Here is a 20132-nt window from a genome sequence, read left to right as displayed (position 1 = left end):
TACGTTGTTGTTGTTGTTGTTTTTTTTACTCTTGCACTAGAGCTTCCAACACCCAACCCCTCCTCCTGTATTAATCATGATCCTGTACAGAGATGTATGGCTACAGTTACACTGTACAGTTGTAGAGACAGAGGCATGAGCGCACACACCCACTTGCTGCCCTTCACATAGTAGAAGTGGTATCCATTACAGTTGACACAGACACAATCTGGTCTGCAGGCCCTCAAAGTGCTGCAACAACAATGAGTGTGTGTGTGTGTGTGTGTGTGTGTGTGTGTGTGTGTGTGTGTGTGTGTGTGTGTGTGTGTGTGTGTGTGTGTGTGTGTGTGTGTGTGTGTGTGTGTGTGTGTGTGTGTGTATGTGTGTGTGTGTGTGTGTGTGTGTTTGAGAAACGGAGCTAGTCAGCAAGATAGAGTGTAGAGAGGCTGCAGTCTGGAGAGAGAATCTGTGCGTGTGTGGGTGCTCTATACAATGTCTGTTTTGTCTGAGTGTGTGTGTGCGTGTGTCTGTTTTGTCTGAGTGTTTGTCTTGTGTGTGTATGTGTGTGCATGTGCTAAATGTTTAAAATGTCCCTCCTGCTCTTTGACATTTTTCCCCTCTTCTCTCTGTTTTTCTCTCTCATCCCGATCAACTTCTTTGGGATGGCAGAGTGACCTACCTGTAACAGAGACGGGCCCTCTCTGGTGAGGTCGGGGCCGCTGTGTCAGCGAGCACCTGCCCCGCTGACATGCCCTTGAGCAAGACACTAAATCCCTGCTAGACCCAGCGGTGCACGCGTCACGGAGGCATTCCATACAGTAACTATATGCCTACTGCTACTGTTCTCCTTCTCTTTCTTTTGGCTCCTTCCCCTCTGCTGATTGTCTTTTGTCTCCCTCCTCCCTCTCATCTTTTGACCTTTTTCAGTTCTCTTCTTTCACCCCTCCCTCTCTTCCTCTCCCCTTATTCATCCTTTGATTTGTGACCTTTCCCTTTCATTTTTTTATTCTTGCTATTGTCTTCCTCCCTCTTGCCTCCTCTCCCCTCTTCAGAATCATTTCCCTCTCTGTCGGCCTCACTTTCCTGCCCTCCCTCCCTCCATCATCCCACCTTCATCTCTCGCTGCCTTCTTCCCGTTCTTTCCTCACTGTCATCTTCACCGGTGTACCCTGTGGCGGCTCATTTCCTCTTGTGTTTCCTCAAAACGTTCCTCCATTACTCCACCATCAGCTCTCCGTCTCCCTATCTCTGTCGGTTTTATCTCCATCATAACCATATCATAAACTATCTCTGTATATAGTATATATGTGTATATATGTATATATGTGTTTTATCTTCATCATAAACATAACATATCATAAACTATCTCTGTATATATATATGTGTGTGTGTGTGTATATATATATATATGTGTGTGTTTGTGTGTGTATATGTATATATGTATATATATATATATGTGTGTGTGTGTGTGTGTGTGTTTCATCTCCCTCATAAACATAACAGTCCTCTCTACCCTCCAACCTCTCTCTCTCTCCCTCTTTCTCTCTCTCTCTCTCTCTCTCTCTCTCTCTCTCTCTCTCTCTCTCTCTCTCTCTCTCTCTCTCTCTCTCTCTCTCTCTCTCTCTCTCTGAGTTTTTTGGTCCAGGCTCTTCTCCAAAAGACTGCTGGCGGTCCCTGTACAAACTACCAGTCTCTGGTGGAGGATTGTGCATGGAGCATAGCTATGAACAGTCACAGAGCACACCTGGATCCTGACCACAGGGAGGCGAGCCTTTTTTCTCACAGTGTGAAACTTGAATGCATTTATTTGTCCAGTGTCCTAGGTTGGTGGGTGTGTTTGATTTGCTAACAGGCTGGTTTTTGGACTTGGGGAGGCTTTTTCCTTTCAGTTTTTTGTGTATGGCCCCAAATACCTAGCTAGGAAGAAAAGTACTCAAACAATTACACATTTTATATAAGCCACGGCCAAATTAGCCATCTGGCTGAGCCGTGAGAACCAGGCTCGGGCGGTGGGCTGTGTGGACCCTGTGCAGGTTCTTAAAGGTCTGCTGAAGGCTCGGCTCAGGGTGGAGTATTCCTACTACAAAATGATAGACAATTTAGAGGCTTTCAGCCTTAAATGGGCAATAGGGGGAGTATTGTGCTCAGTGGGAGATGATTAAGACCTGGTTTTCTGTTTTTAATTTGTGTAACAAGTGTGAGCCCTGGCTGTATATTTGACTTATGTTTTTATTTTATTTATTTATTCTTTTATTCAATTTGTGTTTGTGATTTTGGGCCATGCATGTAGAATTGACTTAAGTTTGAAACCTGTTTGTTGGTATGGACACTTTTGTTTTGAATTACTTAATGAGACATTTTCTGAAACTGTTTTGTCGTTTGTTTGTTTTTTTAGGTAGATTACAAGATGTATTGGATTATAATAAGATGTATATGTTGTGAATATCAGCTGCTGGGCTGAATAAATGTGATTTTGAAAATCAAATCTTTATCTCTCTCTCTTTCTCTGTGTCTCTGTCTCTCTGTCTCTGTCTCTGTCTCTCTCTCTCTTTCTCTGTGTCTCTGTCTCTGTCTCTCTCTCTCTGTCTCTCTCTCTCTGTCCCTCCATCTCCGCTTCCTCTCGCATTTTTCCTGCCTGTCACCTCCAGGCAGAAATCAGAAGTATTAATTCTCTCCAGTGATTTTTGGTGAAGCAGCAAAAAGGTGCCAGCGAGCAGGAAAAGTGTAGAAAGCGTTGCTATTTATAACATGCTACAAGGAATGCCTACTGGCGGAAGTGACAGCACTGCCTCAGCATCACTCACATACACAACAAGCTACAATACGCAGACACCTGCACACAGTTGCCCACCTACACAAAATAATGCCTGGTAAATGAGAGGCAAGTAACCACCCCCCCCAGCATCAACACATACACACAGACGCACATGCACACACACGTGCATGCACACAAACGTGCACACACCCACACTCGTGTGCACACGTACCCCTTTCTCTGACTGACAAAACTGCAGATGTAGTGAAATACAACACGAACTCCCCCATCCGCAGCTTTAAATAGACTATAACAGCAATTATATTGATAAGGTGACTTTTACCCCAGAATAGGACAGAAACAGACATAACAGCAGGATAGATTTCGGGTTATAAATACTTAAAGTAATTTCCAGACCATTTCTGAGCAACTATTTCGGTGCCAAGCACTTTGATGTCAAGGATGGCGAATTAATGTCCGTAATTGCTGAACTTTGGCGGCTAAGCCGGCTAACCTAAATATTTCATAAAAGAGATCCAATCTCTCACACACACACACACACACACACACACACACACACACACACACACACACACACACACACACACACACACACACACAAAAGGGCATCGGTGGCACCTGACTGATGTTGCCTTCAAGAAGGACAGTGATCTTCTTTAATTATACATGATCCGTCACAGAGATGGAGCGGGAGAGGAGGAAAAATAATGAGAACGAGAGATGGTGGGCAGAGATGAGATATAAAAGAGAGATTAAAATAAAACGACAGCGAGAGATGATGGACGGATGAGAGAGAGCGAGAGAGACGGGGCAAAGCAAAAAGCTGATGTTGAAGGGGTGGACAAATGGATGAAATGAAAGGAGACAAAAGCAGCGGAAGAGAGGAGCTGAGAGAGAGAGAGCAGCAGAGAAGAGCAGAGAAATAAGGAAGGTAAAGAAAAGGAGGGAAGAGGCGAATGCGAAAGATAGATCGATGAAAAGAGGAAAAGAGTGGGTGAAAAAGGAGAGGGGGAACAAAGAGAGAGAAAGAGAGAGAGAGAGAGAGAGAGAGAGAGAGAGAGAGAGAGAGAGAGAGAGAGAGAGAGAGAGAGAGAGAGAGAGAGAGAGAGAGAGAGAGAGAGAGAGAGAGAGAGAGAGAGAGAGAGAGAGAAAGACAGAGAGAGAGCTGAGAGGAGGGAGGGAGGGATGGAGATGAGGTCAGTGTGTATTGATCTTGACGTGTCTCTCCTCTGGCAGGTCTAAGTTTACATTCTGACTGAACATGAGAGAAGTAGACTGGACACAATCAGCCTCAGGCTCTACACACCTACCCACACACACACACACACACACACACACACACCTGTGTGAGCACACTTAAGCACTCACGAGTAGGCACGGACATTAGATGTATGTGTAGATTCTGTTTAGCTCATTCAGTACACACCTGCTTGTACACACATGCAAGGCAACACATCCATCCAGAGATCTGCTGAGATATCTACTGAGGATATTAACTCCAAAGAGCTACAAAACATAAATCCACCCGTGGCTGTTACTGAGTGCAGATCCCATCCAAAAACATGCTTTTGGTCCAAAATGTTGACCCATTAGTGAAAGGGCAAAAACAACCAGTTATACTAATATTCCTAAAAAGTTATAATTTTAAGAAATGTCCTGAGTTGAAACTATGGAAACCCAGATTCTGCCCCTTCATCTCTCATGGTCTTTACAGGGAACGCACACTTCCTCTGCCATTTAGGATAAAGGAGGAGCAATATGAAGTACTGTTTTTCCTCAGTTAATGGAGATAAATATTACACACACACTATTACTTGTATGAACAGAGATGTTGGTTGCATGACAGCTGTGAACAGGGTCAGTGTGAGTGTGTATGATCGTGTATGGATCATACTGTGTTTTGGGACGATGGGCCAACTGTGTTGGTTGTTTAAAATGAAGAGAAATGGTCACTGGAATGTGAAACGTTTGAGAGGAAGTCTATATGTGGAGATAGACAACATTGTCTGAGGTGGACTGTGTCATTGTTTTTCAAGTCCCAGTAAGCCTCAAGTCCTGGCACCCACATCCCAAGTCCAGTCCCAACCCTAGATGTTGACTTTCAAGACCTGAACAAGTTGTTATGTGCTCTTCATCAACATTTACATTTGCCATGTAAAAATGTTAACAGTAATAGTTAATATGCTAAATCTGCACAAATCATGAATACTCTCTAACGTTTGTTTTATTACCAGCTGATTCAAGGTGGATCTGTAATAATGGAAGAGCAGAGTTGATTTTTTAAAGCATTTTATCACTGGGCTTGGAGAAGTCATCAAGTCTTTCCAGTCAAAAGACTCAAGTGCGAGTGACGTCACGAAGTCACTGGAGTTAAAGTCAACGTCCAGATGCAAGTCTTCCTCAATTTTGTCAAGTCAAGCCAAGTCTAAAAGTCATCACATTTGTGTTTTGACTCCAATTTCCAGTGCAAGTCCTGAGACTCGGACATCATGTCATCAAGTCCCTGATGTCCACCCAAAGACATAAGCAGTCACCTGTTTGGCAAACTTAAGTGGACAATAACTAGTGCTGGGGAAATGTCACTATCTCTATAATCCTGTAGAATTTAGCATGATATCGATATATCACAATATCTGCTTACATACGCAAAAATTACACTTTCAATTAACTATCCATCCGAGGATCATCACATTCATATCAAACCAAACTTTGTTTTCAAATATGATTCTTCCAATATTTCAGGCCTGATTTCGTGAGAAATTTTAATCAGTAGATTCTCACTATTATTAATGTAGACAACAAAATTGTTTATCACGATATGACAGTATCTAAATGCCATCTTGATACAATACCACTGGAAGACAAATGATAATATTGAATTACTGCCCGACCCTGAACATAACTAGACAAAACATTATTTCTATATTTCAGTGTCTTATAAACGGATGACACAATTAAATGTATTTATTTATTTATTTATTTTTGGAAGTTTCCCCTTTTTCTGCCCAATTGTATCCGGCCAATTATCCCACTCTTCCGAGCCTTCCTGGTGGCTGCTCCACCCCCTCTGCCGATCCGGGGAGGGCTGCAGACTACCACATGCCTCCTCCAATACATGTGGAGTCGCCAGCTGCTTCTTTTCACCTGACAGTGAGGCGTTTCACCAGGGGGACGTAGTGTGTGGGAGGATCACGCTATTCCCCCCAGCCCCTGAACAGGTGCCCCGACCGACCAGAGGGGTGCTAGTGCAGCGACCAGGACAAATACCCACATCCGGCTTCCCACCCGCAGACACGGCCAATTGTGTCTGTAGGGACACCCGACCAAGCCGGAGGTAAGACGGATTCGAGGGATCCGAACCGGCAATCCCTGTATTGGTAGGCAACGGAATAGACCACTACGATCTTTTTATCTTTTTCATTTTTTTTTTGCAAAAAAAAAAAAATGGCATGATATCACCTCAAAATGTGGCCTCAAGGGTGGCCATAATCCTATTCTTAATTCAGAAAGGCAACTCTTTTCTGTTTCCCATGTGGTCCTGGCTAATACATCACATGTTTTATGCAATGCAAAGAGCCAACATTGTCAGTCAACTTTAAAAGAGTAAGGGGCTCAGACTGGCGATCCCCAGATGCACATAAGCCAAGCTACTTCACACCCAAAACATAAAGTCATGTCACGTCAGTTTTATTTGTATAGCCCAATTTCACAAATTACAAATTTGCCTCAAGGGGCTTTACAGCAACACAATATCCTGTCCTTAGACCCTTGCATCCGATAAGGAACAACTCCCTAAAAAAAACTTTAACGGGGAGAAAAAATAGGAAGAAACCTCAGGGAGAGCAGCAGGGGAGGGATCTCTCTCCCAAGACGGACAATGTGCAATGGATGTAAAGACCACACTTGTCACACACATGATGACATTGTGTCTATCGCTGTCTTTCCCTTCTCATCCTGACCTATACATACAGTAGTATTCAGCTCGGTCGCTTTGACGAAAGAAGGAGGCAAGAACTCAACACAAAGAGGAAGGGACGAATCAGAAGGAAAAAGGCGGAAACGGAAAGAGGGAGATGGAAGTATTGCCCCTTACAGTGGAAAGAGGGGTGATGCGTTGTTGTTGAGCATCAGGAGCGCAGGATGTCATGAAATATGTAGGAAGGAGCAACACAGCAACGGAACACAAAGCCATTAAAGAAAGCAGCGGAGAACGCAGTCAGCTAGAAACACGAATGTCCATTTCCTTAGCATGCATAGGCAAACAGACACACGGCTACAAGCGCATGCAGACAGACGTACAGATAACACACTCAGGTGCACGCCGACATGCACCATCTGTGACGCTCAAGCTCACACAATTACTGGCGAAGGGCCACACGTTAATGTTCCCAGATACATACAAAGACTCGAACTCGTTTTAGTGCTCTCAAAGATGCAGACACACTGGTGTAGAAGCACACGAGCACTAAAAGACAGAAATATGTGTAGACACATTCTCGCTTTCTCTCTTACACGTGGTGCACTTAATGGTGTTCTTTAAATCTTTTATCGGGTGGATACAGAGGAACAGGGAGTCTGTTAGTCTTACACGGGGCCACCACGTGACTGAGTGCGTCAGGCCTTCCGGGGTCAGACCGCAGGATCAAGACAGCTGGAAACTTCTGTTCATGGCAGCTCATGGCGAGGTGGTGTTTCATGAGGTCTGTTTATCTCTGCGTAGGTAAACTCGGCATTGTGGAATCAAGGGAAATCAATGGACAGTGTTGGGAAGTGAGGGGGAGGTAGGTGTATAGTATTTAAGTGGCCTGAAGAAATTAGTACATTACAGAGGTGGTATAGTGCTTAGGGGGTGGACACACTGTGGACAAGGTTAGTGAAGGAGATCGAAGAGAATATAATTGAAATAGAGTTCACTGTCAAACCATGTGATCACCACCACCATCAATTCATTGTTCTATACCATGCATGGCATATGTGTGTGTGTGTTTGCACGTGTGTGCATGTGTGTGTGTCTTCTCCTGGATTGCCACCTTGCCGTGATGGAGAAGCTTGCATGTACCAATGATCCCAAGAGCTATACCGTCCAGAGCTTGGCTCCTGGTAGGGTCACCCAAGGCGGATTGGTCAAGGGGAAGGTTCCAGACTAAGCGTGATCCACAAAGACCTCAACGGCGGAACTGGCAGAAGATGTCTCCAGGTCACAACGGCAGTGAAGGTGGATGAAGGCTGCAACAGAGGGTGGTCCCCAATCATTTTGGTTCTCCATGTTGTTGGACTCTGGCCACCCCCTGCCAAGGACCGTGTGGTGGCTGCAGGTGCATCAGCCACTCCATGTAAAAACCTGTCACTCACAGGCTTCCTCCCATTATGCAGATCTAGGATCAGCCTCTACACCCACTTGAAGACCCAGAGGGACCCAGAGGGAGGACGGTCATACTCGACCCCAAGTGACCGCTGATGATGATGGCGTGTGTGTGTGTGTGTGTGTGTGTGTGTGTGTGTGTGTGTGTTGTGTGTGTGTGTGTGTGTGTGTGTGTGTGTGTGTGTGTGTGTGTGTGTGTGTGTGTGTGTGTGTGTGTGTGTGTGTTGTCTGTCGTAATTAGGCGGATACACTGGGTTGGTAGCAGCTGGCTAATACAGCTCAGGGGTGGGTTGAGAAAACAGCAAAGAAGCTGGTTCTCGTCTCTCACTTCTGTACATGTCGGGTTGGATCTGTACACTACACATGCCAGGCACAGATGAAACAATTTTTTAACTCTTAGTGGTGCACATTTGTGTGTAATGGAGCAATGGCGTTCCTAATTTGTTCTCGCTTTAGACAGCTATAACAATATTTGTATGAAATTTGTAAATGTGTGTATACACATTTGTGTATGTGTATATGTGTATAAATAAATATGTGTGATCACTAGATAAAAGGATTGAAATTGTAAATACGCCCCCCCCCCGGTATGAGCTCATTGTGTTTTACAGAAGAATCCTGTGTTGTTGCACTGATCTACTGAAGCTATTTTACCACTGCAGACTATATTAATGATCCTTAACGCACTTTGCCAACAGCTGGTTTTATTAAACTGTGTATGCATGCCTAGTGCTGCACCTGACACATCTTTACATGGGTTCTGCCTCTCTCTCTTTCCTCTCTCAAATCAAATTCATACAATAGCTTTAGTACCATCGCCTGTTTGCATGTTTATTTTCTGAACTGTAGTTGCTCTCCAAATCTCTCGATAAAAATCCACTAGAAATGACAGAATAAATGCACAACTCCCAATTATGTGCTGTATTTTCTGGTTTTATTTGTGCCAAATTTCCAATTGCCAGAGGAACTTAATCGAGCTGCACTATGGATGTGATGTAAGACTTGAACATCACTACCCTGGCCCATGGTTTTCTCAGTGAGGATGAAATGAAGGACAAAACAGATTGTCAGTAGGTTCTACTATATTTCTCAGCCCTTGCACAGAGAAATATCCCAAAGTGTGGATTACTTTGGGACCAAACTCATATGGACTTTTTACACATGACAAAATCTTCATTCATACATTTTGATGGGGCTGACAAGAAATTTACCAAGGATTGTAAATTATTCTGTTCTTGGCATTTAGAAAAGACTGTCCTATCTGCTTACTAGCCTAAAAGTAAACTTGTACCATGCATTTACAATGAAGGGTCATATAGTATGCACCCTCCTAAAAGCATTACACTCATCCACTCAAGTACTTTACAAATATATCAATGAAAGCATCTCTGAAGTTGCAACTACATGTCGCAGAGAAACGCACCTTCTTATTAATAATTGTCCACACCAACTCTGCTCATTCACATGAAGTTTTGGTGCAACTAAGAAGTTTCACGACTGTTTCACGACACTAGCACAGGCGACACGCGTGTAGACACACATAAATACCCACACCCACACAGACTGCCACGAATAATTGCGATCGATACAAACCTGTCTTCCTCTTACTCCTCATCACCACACCCATGGGGCTTTATCAGGATTCACTTCATTTGAATTTCCCATCTGCATGGGTCACGCCTTGCTTGAAGCAAACCGTTGTCACGTCTCGTCCAAGAGGACCAAATGCACCGGTGTGCGCACCGTTGTAGCTACTGCTGAGACATTTAGGTTATTGATCGAACTGTCACGCGCCCTCATCTGAACACAACGATAACGACCTGGAAAGGGGGACGTGTCCGAATCTTTATATGTTTTCATACGACACACGCAGCCCTATGCAGCATCGCAAATGTAAAGCCAATCAATCACAGATGGATTAAAACTGGTAGCGCGATGGCTTCAACATTGGTGGAAAAAAGCATGGGACAGACGACATGTCAATACACAGCGCGTTAAGGCAGTCTTATAACAGATAATAATGGGTCCACTTGTTATGTCAAAGAGAGAGAGAGAGAGAGAAAGAGAGAGAGAGGGAAAAAAACGGCTCTGTGTCTACAGAAGATCCCGATAATTGCAGATGACAATAGGCGGACGAGGTGGAGGCATGCACGCGGTAGACTACCTGGATGCTGCAGGAGATCTCCGAGTCGTCCAGTAATCGGATCGTACAGAGGATTTCTTGGTCCAAGGACCGGATGCTGGGGCTGCGAAACCGGAGCATTTTCATTCTTCTTTCGGTTCTATTTCAGCTCCTCATATCAGCAGAAACACATACACACGCACACACGCACACACACGCACACACAAACACACACAGAGACGCATAAGCCCTCGACCCGGTACCGTCGCAGCCTGTGACGCCGCTGGGGATGGATGGATAAGAGGATGGATGGATGAGGGATGGATGGATGGACGGACGGATGGATGAATGGATGGATGCAAGCGGGATATGAAGCTTGCACTCGTCTCCGTTCCTGCCCACTTATAAACCGAGGGAGGGTGGGTAAGGTTTTCCTTTCATTCTTCTGTCTCCCTCTCTCGGATGAACGTGTGCTCCTTACGCCCTCTTGCACGTCTCCAGCGGTCCCAGCAGTGTATTTGTTATTGTTCGTTGAGTCTTCAGGACCACCTCGCAATTGTGCGCAGCGCTTGTCAAAGCAAATTGCGTTACAGCGACACCGGTATTTCTGATTTATACTTCACCCATTATAGCAGAACTTTACACTGCCTAATTAGGCAAAAAAAAAAAATGAAAAAAAACAACAAAATAGATACTTAAGGTTTTGTAAGAAATAGTAATATGTCAATTCACTCCTCATAGTTTGATAACAAAACATTGAGACCAGTTGAGTTCTAATTGATTTTCTAAGACAGCTTTTTAAAAAAGCTGTCTTAGAAAATGATCAATACTTAAAGTTGACTGAAAACAGTGAACATTTACATCCATCATTTGTCGCTGCAACTGCATTTTCCTGGTCACCATTGGTAAGTTCAGTTAAATGCGAAAGAATAAGCAAAGTATTGTAAATTCCAATACACAGTTTTGAGTTTGCGAAAACAAACAGCAGAAATGTATACACACCGTAATTTTCTAGATTTTATATCATTGGGATAATTTTATTTTCTTGGAAAAACAACGTTAAGCGTCGCCGAATTGTACATTTGGCGCGTGCTGAAATGCGACGCACTGCGCCTTTAATTCCTAACGTGGCGTAGTGAACGTAAGGTATGCGTCATGACGTATTTTACCCAACCAACGCTGTTCGGTCGAGGTGTGTTCCGGTGGCTGCGAGGCGAACCCGGAGCGACCCCTCCCTCCACCCTCGACCCCCGTGTTTGGGCAAGACGCTCCGGGCAGCATGATCTACATCATCATGGGGGTTTCAGGCTGCGGCAAGTACGTGTAGCACAAAAGCAGTGGGTCAGTGAGTTACGGTAACACTCAGTTACTACCGGGTGTGTTATATCATACATCTTCACCCTCTAGAAAAAAGCATTGCGCCACCTGCCCCGTATTTGAGAAAATGAGAGAGCTGCTGAACACCGCTGTGCACAAAGACAAATTGATACTGATGTAGGTAATGATAGGCACGTAGCCTGATAAAGCCATACCGTTGGTGCTATTTAGTGACAGTTAACGTCAGGTAAGACATTGGCTATAACATAGTGAAATTTTAGTCTCTTGACACAAATGGCTAGCGATATCACAACAGTTTGTTACTGTTTTCACTGACCAGATGGGAATTATAACTGTCTGTCCCACCTTTTCTCTCCTCCCAAACAGATCCACGCTAGGAGCTTTCCTCTCAGAAAAGGTAGATTACAGATCCTACCCCAAACCCCTTTCACATGCCTTCTATTTAGCCCGTTATGCTTTCATATTATGTATGTGTGTGTGTGTGTGTGTGTGTGTGTGTGTGTGTGTGTGTGTGTGTGTGTGTGTTCACTCCTCAGCTGGGCTGGGCTCTTTATGAGGGAGATGACTTCCACCCAAAGGAGAATATTGAGAAGATGGCTGATGGCAAACCGCTCACAGACCAGGTCAGCACAGTGGTGTGTGTTGGCCAAGGTCTCAGGGGCACCCCTGTCAACTTTTAACTGAAGGCCTTCAATCATTTGGAGAGTGTAATTGCCATTGTGGGCTAACATTTCACAGGTGTTATGACTTACAGCGAGAAAAATCTGTGGCTTTGAGTCAGGTGGTTGCAGGATCTTCTTGTGGGTCAGAGGCAGGGTCTAGCATTTTCACTACTGACTGCAATGACTTCAAATTTCAACCACTAACCGAATAGAATTTACTTATTGAATAAGTAGAGTAGAAAATCCAAACAATGCCTGGCAGAGTGTCGAAACGGGTGGTCTCTCACCACTATCCCAACCAAAATTTGTCTGCAGTTGGCTGCTTGTGCTTAGTGCCTGGTGCTAATTTCCTATGCAGAAATTTCCTTCGAATGCCTGTGAGGATTACCCAGGGACGTGCTTCTACCAGTGCTTTGGAGTCTTAAAACGGCTCCATGGAGGGCAGTTACATAAAGCAAAGCTAATCATGAATCAAATATAAACTGTAACTGCAGCTTCGTTGTCAGGCGATGGGACGAATTGTCAGCAACTTTCATGCCAGTATGAGCTGGCAGGTGATAGGATGTGTGTTTGATCAGAGATCTGGATCGGAGCAAGTGTGGCTTCTTTGATTCAGCTTCAGTCTTTTATATCTGTGTTATGTGCATTAGACACAAAGGAAAACTGGTGATGTGTAATTATGAACACTCACTTTAAATACAAAACATAAACATTATACCCCTAATATTATTGTTACACCCCTCATATTAAATCTCAGGAAATTTTTTTAACCTGTGCTGCTCAATATATTTAGCTTGCAAAACCCCAAAATGCAGTAATCAATACTCGTCACCCCCTTGCTGCAGTCATAACTACTCAAGGCGCTGAACTTTTGACACCAAATGGTGCCATAACATTTTTAATGCCATTTTACTTGATTCATTTTGTTGCAAACCAACTGGGTGTAAATGGTCCTTATTTCATGGGGGAAAGTCACTCTCCATAAAAATAAAACCACATTTTTACACATTCCAGAAATGATCTCATCTTAAAGGTGCTAGTTCTATTCTGTTTGTTCTCTTCTTTATTTGGTTCTTCTAAAACACATTATCCGTCCATCCATTCATTATCCAAACCGCTTATTCTGCTCTCACGGTCGTGGAGATGCCGGAGCCTATCCCAGCAGTCATTGGGCAGCTGGCGGGGAGACACCCTGGACAGGCTGCCAGGCCCTCACAGAAAGCATATGACAAGCATATGTGCAATATCAGCAGCAGTTGCTGAAGTTGAAAGTGGTTGAAACAACACATACCATCCACACTCCTGCACAGAAGCATCAGGGCAGCTCGTTCGTTTTGTTGTGGTTTTGATTCCCCAGCCACCAAAAGACTTTGTTCACATTTGTAATCCCCAGAGAAACTTTGCGGCATTTGCAGCGAGCAACATCTACTTAGGTTGGTCAAAAACGGTGGATGTCAGAAAACATTGTGGATATCCATTACATTTTTCTTTTTTTCTTAATTTTCCCACTTTTTCTCCCCAATTGTACTTGGCCAATTACCCCACTCTGCCAAGCTGTCCCGGTTGCTGCTCCACCCCCTCTGCCGATCTGGGGAAGGCTGCAGACTACCACGATTCCTCCGGTACATGGGAAGTCGCCGGCCGCTTCTTTTCAGCTGACGATGAGGAGTTTCACCAGGGGGATGTAGTGCGTGGGAGGATCACACTGTCCCCCTAGTTCCCCCTCCTCCCTGAACAGGTACCCCGACCAACCAGAGGAGGTGCTAGTGCAGCGATTAGGACACATACCCACGTCTGGCTTCCCACCTGCAGACACAGCCTATTGTGTCTGTAGGGACACCTGACCAAGTCGGAGGTAGCACGGGGATTCAAACCAGTGGTCCCCGTGTTGGTAGACAACAGAATAGACCGCCACGCCACCTGGACACCCCTTTTTTTTTTTAGAATGTTTCTGTTGCTCTGTTTTGTTGTTGTTCTTTGCACGCTGGTATGTTAGAAGTCAAGATCCAGGTAGAATTACACATCCCATGACCTGGGAGTCCCACAGCCCACATTGGGAACCACCGCGTCCAGTCAGATGTAATGTAAACTACCATTTGGGGCATGGACATGATATCTATGTGCTTTTCTGTAGTTTGGTTTAAACTCTCACCAGTCTGTTCATTGTCTGGGGTTTAATTTCTTTGATGTGTATTTAAACATGCACGTAATGATAAGAAACTGTAAATGATCTCTTTGCTCTTGTTTGATGCTCTTAGGACAGACTGCCTTGGCTCCTCAAACTACACGATGTCATTTCTAAGTAAGAACACACAAATGATCAATACAAATCTATTCAAGTGATGTGCACACACTCTCATATACTCCCTCCTATGCTAAGATCATAATCAATAATTAAGTTCAATAGTTGAGTTACAGGGTGTATGGTTAGCATCTAATAGCCTAATGTACACAGGATGTCTATTTTGGATATTCCCATAAGCAACGTGTCAATTTTTTTGCACTTTGTATTCTTCACAAATTCTTTGTATACTTGCTGAATAGATATTAACTTGCTGTATATACACACACTCATACACACACACATACATCTGTGCAGAAACATACAGTACATATATTAGCTAGAAATGTAATGCTGTAGTTTTTCTTGGGGAGGGAGATATAGAAGGAGACTGAGATGCAAAGATGCAATGATATGCAAACATGAAAATGCTCAGTGTTATTTACATTTTTTTAGTTTTTTTTTCAACAAAGACGATTTTGAAGAAATTAGGAGGAAAACTAGAGGAGAAATAGCGACTTCAGAAGAGTAAAGGTGCAGGGAGCAGCTCAGAGTAGTCGGGACGAGGGAGAAGTTGAATGTGTGACAGCTGTTACTTACGACGTGTGACAACATCAGAGAGCTCCTCTATTCTGCTAATCCTTCCCTTGCCTCCCTCTACCCCTATTAGTCACACCCTTCCTCCATTCTCTACATCCTTGCTTCCCTTGCTTCTCTGCACCTCCATCATCTCTCCAGTGGGTTGCAGAAAGACTTGCACATATCACTCCCACTCAGATACAGACCATGCTGAAGTCATCTTTCAGCTTTTTTGTTGTTTCCTTCTATTTCACCTCCACTCAAACTCTATCTGACAACACCTCTGAGTACTTGAAAGAGGTTACTTCATTCCTCACTATTTACGCACTTGCATGTGTATCTCTTCAATTGCACAGAGAAAGGTGTTCAAGCTGTGATGCCATCGTGGTGTGTTCTGCCCTGAGACGCCTCTACCGACAAATCCTTCTCCATGGCCACCAAGCTGTCACGTCCTCTACCTGTCCTGACCAGGAAATCCCACTCCCCATCATTCCTGATGTCCACTTCATCTTTCTATATGGTACCTATGAGCTCATCCACCGGAGGATGGCAGCCAGGAGGGGACATTTTATGAACGTGGATATGCTGCGTTCCCAATTCAGTGTACTGGAACCTCCACTGGAGGAGAAAAATGTGTTGCCACTGGACATCAAGATGAGTGTCCCTGACATCGCCATGGAGATAGAGAAACACCTACTGAGCCTCAAGTCGCCACTGGTGCTGTAACCAGGGCAAAAGAATGAAACAGGCCATCCTAAACTTTGAATGAGACTGGTCATTCGAAAGAGTGGATCGCGTCAGAGATATTGTCATGTTTATAAACCTATGTTCATACGTAAGTGTAGGTGGACAGTAAAGCATCTGCAAAGGAATCATATGTGAGGCACTTAAAACAACATGCAGTGGGGGTCCGCAGTGGTGTAGCGGTCTAAGCATCGGCTTTGTGTCAATGCAGTTGCCCATTGGGGACTGAGGTTCACGCCCTGATCTCGTCAGATCTGACTATGACCGGATTCGATGAAGCAGCAATAATTGGCAACGCTGTCTTCGGGAGGGGGGTGGAGTCGGCTTGTGTTCGTCACATGAATGCGTCTCAGGGTGTGTTGGAAAAAAACAGTGGTTCGGCCTGGATTCGCCTTGTCATGAAAGTGGCGAGGCGTCTCCTTCGAGACTGCCGGCCGGAGAGATGCAGTTGGTGAACGCATGCAGTACGAGGGTGGGAGTTTGAACTAGAATGGGGAGCGATTGGCTGCTAAATTGGGAGAAAAAGGGAAAAAATCAGAAATAAATTTTAAAAAAACAACAACATGCAGTGTTGGGAGTTTTTGTTTTGTTGGCTCACTAGGATTTCAGAGAGTTAAATGCATCATACCTGACTCCCTACAGACTGTATCAGGTGACTGAGTCTTTAACAGCACAGAGGCAGACTGAAATGTCCATTGAAATTTTCTCTTTTCAAAAGGAAAACACGCAAAATCTTGAATTTCAGTTATATAACTTGGCTGAACTCTCAAAGACCTAAGTGTATCTGTAACATTGAGGAAAGTACAAACAAAGTCATTTTCGACCATGTAGTAAAGTCAAACAGGCTTGCGCCATACAAGAAGGTACGTTGTTACTTGATGTGTATTACATTTGTCCTAAAGCACAAGCTCTCAGTGGCTTAAAATAAGGTAAAAAGAACAAACCCCCCTTTTTTGGACCATGTTATAAGGCGTCTTTAGCCTGGTAGGCTAATGAATACTAAGTAATGAATCTGTACAGCAGGATGAGGTGTTTGTTGTCTTTGATATGTAGGACTTTTCAGTTGTAAATCACATTTCAGTGGCCTCACGTATACGAAATAGGTAGCGATTGTACAGAAAACGGCTTGTGTTCTATTATAACAGGTGTCTGAAATTCTGATTTGACCAGAAATGTAAAGCGTTTTGAGTGGCTGTTGCAGCTAGAAAAGCACTATATAAAATGTAACTTGATTGTTTGTTTGTTTGATTGATTGATTGATTGATTGATTGAAGACTCCTGCCTGCTTTTCTCTCTCTTGCTTGCACACACCTGACTTATGTTCTTTAAGCCTGTTGGGGAGAGACCTCACACACACATGCACACACCTCCAGTGAGAACAGTAGAGCTGTTTTTGTTGCATGAGTCATCTTCAAACCCCAACCCAGATATTTCAGGAGCCTCTAATCCAGACAAAACCCCTTGGCTACTCTCGTATCTCACACATACAGGCACACGGTGTCCACCTGCTAGGAGACATATATGCCCATACTCACAGATACAGACAGTCTGACGGAGAGGGTCTGAGCCGCTAGACACGACAGTTGCCAAGAGTCTCATACACACACACATATACCTGATGATAAGAGTGTGTGTTTTCTGCATCTGTTGAGCCGCAAGATTACGGAGGGCGAGGACAAACAGAAATGGGACACTGAGGGAACATAACCTGTTCTTTGGGTACATACACAAACTACCCCGGCCTGAATGCTGTTTAATACAAGAACAACCTGACCTTAAGTGGCTTTTGATGGCAACATACATGCTATCTGTGTTGAATACCTTTTTCTGTTCCATACACGACAGAACAAAGTAAGAAGAATAAGAAAAGGGAACATGAGAAAAGTCTTCATAGGAGGACCGTACTTATCCATTTTGTCCGAACACACTGGCCTCCCCCAACAATACCATCTTCTCAATAGCTGTGGTAATAATGCCCATTGGAAAAGTATTTATACATTTACCTAAAATTCTGTTGGTTTACCACGCTGATGGTTAGATATGGGCTCCTTTGTTTACTTTTACTCCGATTCACCTGTTGGGGGAGACAATGTTTTACAGTGCACCTTTCATAAGCCTCTTGTCAAAGTTGGTTCCCAAATTTATGGACGTCGCTACCCTCTACTGTTCATACAGGAGTAGTACAGTGGGGAGGTTACGGGTGTAGAACAGGAAAATATGAAAAATTAATAGGAGAGTTATTTTTGATGACTCATTAGCTCGGATTCAAGTCACCAGTCGAAGTAATGTTGGAAAAAAGTGACAATTTGCTAATAAACAAAGAAACTTGTTTATTAAAGCCACTTGTTCTTAAAACACAGGGAGAAATTCATAGCGATAAAACACAGTGAATAAGAAAGTCAGTCAGTCCGTCCATTTAAGAAATGTCTCCGGACCATAGTGGGAAATAAGTTCAGATTTAACAAAGGAAACAGTGGATAGGTAAATCTTTTTTTCTAGCTTAAATTTTACGGATAATATCGGATACATTTATCAGTCAATCAGAGAAGAGCTGTTTGGAAAGTTGCTTTCACATTGGACATTCGGACTTTGCGATCAAATAGATTTTGGAGTTAAAATAATGACCATGTTTGATGTCTCACTTGTGCTGATACGTCGATTTGTTTTCCTTGCTCGGGCATATGTTAAGGGACCGTCTGCAAACGGCAGAAGAGGAGAAAATATTGTAACGTGCATGGATAAGAAGACACGCTGGCCGCTGGTTCGCGGGTCTAACCCTTTAGTCGAGCGGTTAAGAATGTCTCCTGCGGCGCGGGCGATACAGGTTCGCTTCCCGGCCGCGGCAGTTCCTGTGGTTGCGCTGTCCCCCGAATTCGCTACAATATAGAATAAAAAGACTAAAAAAAGAGGAAAGGCAAAATTGAAATGCCATCAGCTACACACATGAAACAACTTCACTACCTTTCATTAAAAGAAAATCAATGCCTGAGGATGTTCTTCCCAGTTTTGGCTTGCTTTGTCAGTAAATATTTTGCAACAAATTCGTTATATAGCCTACGATGAGAAAAATAGCAAAGGTACACAACGGTCGATAACCCATACAGCCATGAAACAACTTTTCTACTGCTCAGAATACCCCCTTCTCTTGGACACGGTCCCTAGTTGTCTCATATTTTGCTTGTGTCATTATTACATGTGTGTAATCACATAAAAACGAGTTCTTGTCAGTACTTGTTCCTCATGTTTTGAAAGGCGGATCAGAGCATTAGGAAAGCAAACAGCAGCAAGAGGGAATAACACGCATCAAAGGTGGTGCACCAGGATCAAACCGTCATCACCGCAAACCCTCGGCGCCCGAGTGTGTCCCTCTGTGTTAAACGCTTTTACTAGACAAGCACAAGATCCATCCATTATCCAAACCGCTTATCCTGCTCTCAGGACCGCGGGGATGCTGGAGCCTATCCCAGCAGTCACTGGGCGGCAGGCGGGGAGACACCCTGGACAGGCCGCCAGGACATCACACGCAGAAGATGGCAAAAGAAAAAGGGGCCCAGGCTCCACATGATGTAGCATTAGATGAACTAAAAAAAATAAATGTCTTACTTGTGAAAATGTATGAACTGGTTGTTTTATTGTTTCATGTCTGTGAGGGAGTACCAGCGCAGTATTTGATGACATCAGCGCTTGGGAATGCAGCTTCATGCAGCCTCATAATGTATTATGAGCAAGTACTTAAAGAAGCCCTCCACTCAAAATTATGTTCGTGTCCCCTAAAATGTCTGGCCTTGACAATACCGACTAGTACCTGTGCAAAGTTTGTCACTAGAGCGGTGTTTTCACATTTCTCTACTAGAGGGCTGTCTGTGCACTTCCCTAAAATCTCGAGATTCAAACTTACCCCAGGTAAACTAAATTTTGTACGTCACAAATCCGAAAGCCTATCACTGTCTAATATGCAAATATAGGGCGGGCAAAGAAACCTGAAACCTCCTGTGCAGAGTGGACTTGTCAGTACAGAGAGTGAGTTTGCTATAGCATAGTGAAAGAGTGTGCAGTTTTTGGATGTAAACCGGTCGGTCCCCTTCTACTATCTACCAAAAAAATCCCACTATATTGCTGAAATGGCTGGAATTTATTTACAGCCATCGGGCTCACATGCCTACAAACAAAAATACATTACAATTCTGATATGGCCTCTTGTATGAGCATGGGGCAAGTCTGTTGCAACGACGGGGTTCGGACAGAGGGATGAAGTCAAATATCGTCAGTCACATATATATTTATTATGA

The 20132-nt window shown here is 43.9% G+C and overlaps 2 protein-coding genes across 5 annotated transcripts in view; one reads left to right on the top strand and one right to left on the bottom strand.

Moving 5' to 3' along the window:
- frmd3 (FERM domain containing 3) overlaps positions 1 to 10386 on the bottom strand; it is a 124847-nt gene extending 114461 nt beyond the window's left edge. The window contains exon 1 of the mRNA XM_056286184.1: positions 10282 to 10386. Coding sequence (XP_056142159.1) covers positions 10282 to 10386 — 105 coding nt within the window. The remainder of the gene's footprint in view (positions 1 to 10281) is intronic.
- A 1036-nt stretch (positions 10387 to 11422) lies between these two features.
- Positions 11423 to 17049, top strand: LOC130122831 (probable gluconokinase). Of its 4 annotated transcripts, none has more exons than XM_056291879.1 (5): positions 11423 to 11556; positions 11944 to 11974; positions 12114 to 12200; positions 14498 to 14541; positions 15456 to 17049. In XM_056291879.1, the coding sequence occupies exons 1-5, from the start codon at positions 11519 to 11521 to the stop codon at positions 15823 to 15825; spliced, it is 570 nt and encodes a 189-aa protein (XP_056147854.1). In that variant the 5' UTR covers positions 11423 to 11518; the 3' UTR covers positions 15826 to 17049. The 4 variants fall into 4 exon arrangements, with proteins under 4 accessions (XP_056147854.1, XP_056147863.1, XP_056147869.1 ...); XM_056291894.1 differs by lacking the exon at positions 11423 to 11556 and adding an exon at positions 11604 to 11803 and having other exon boundaries at positions 14503 to 14541; XM_056291871.1 differs by lacking the exon at positions 11423 to 11556 and adding an exon at positions 11634 to 11733.
- Positions 17050 to 20132: the final 3083 nt, after the last annotated feature.

The sequence above is a fragment of the Lampris incognitus genome, chromosome 1, assembly GCF_029633865.1.
Source record: "Lampris incognitus isolate fLamInc1 chromosome 1, fLamInc1.hap2, whole genome shotgun sequence".
NCBI lineage: Eukaryota > Metazoa > Chordata > Actinopteri > Lampriformes > Lampridae > Lampris > Lampris incognitus.
The sequence above is the reverse complement of the archived record's forward strand: the minus strand, read 5'-3'. Positions and strand labels throughout refer to the sequence as shown.

Excerpts from the sequence above, each read along its gene's own strand:
- LOC130122831 (XM_056291871.1), top strand. The coding sequence starts at position 11,684 with ATGAGAGAGCTGCTGAACACCGCTGTGCACAAAGACAAATTGATACTG. Across the intron at positions 11,734-11,943 it reads AAAGACAAATTGATACTGAT|ATCCACGCTAGGAGCTTTCC; the intron begins GTAGGTAATGAT and ends CCTCCCAAACAG. Across the intron at positions 14,542-15,455 it reads CTACACGATGTCATTTCTAA|AGAAAGGTGTTCAAGCTGTG; the intron begins GTAAGAACACAC and ends TCAATTGCACAG.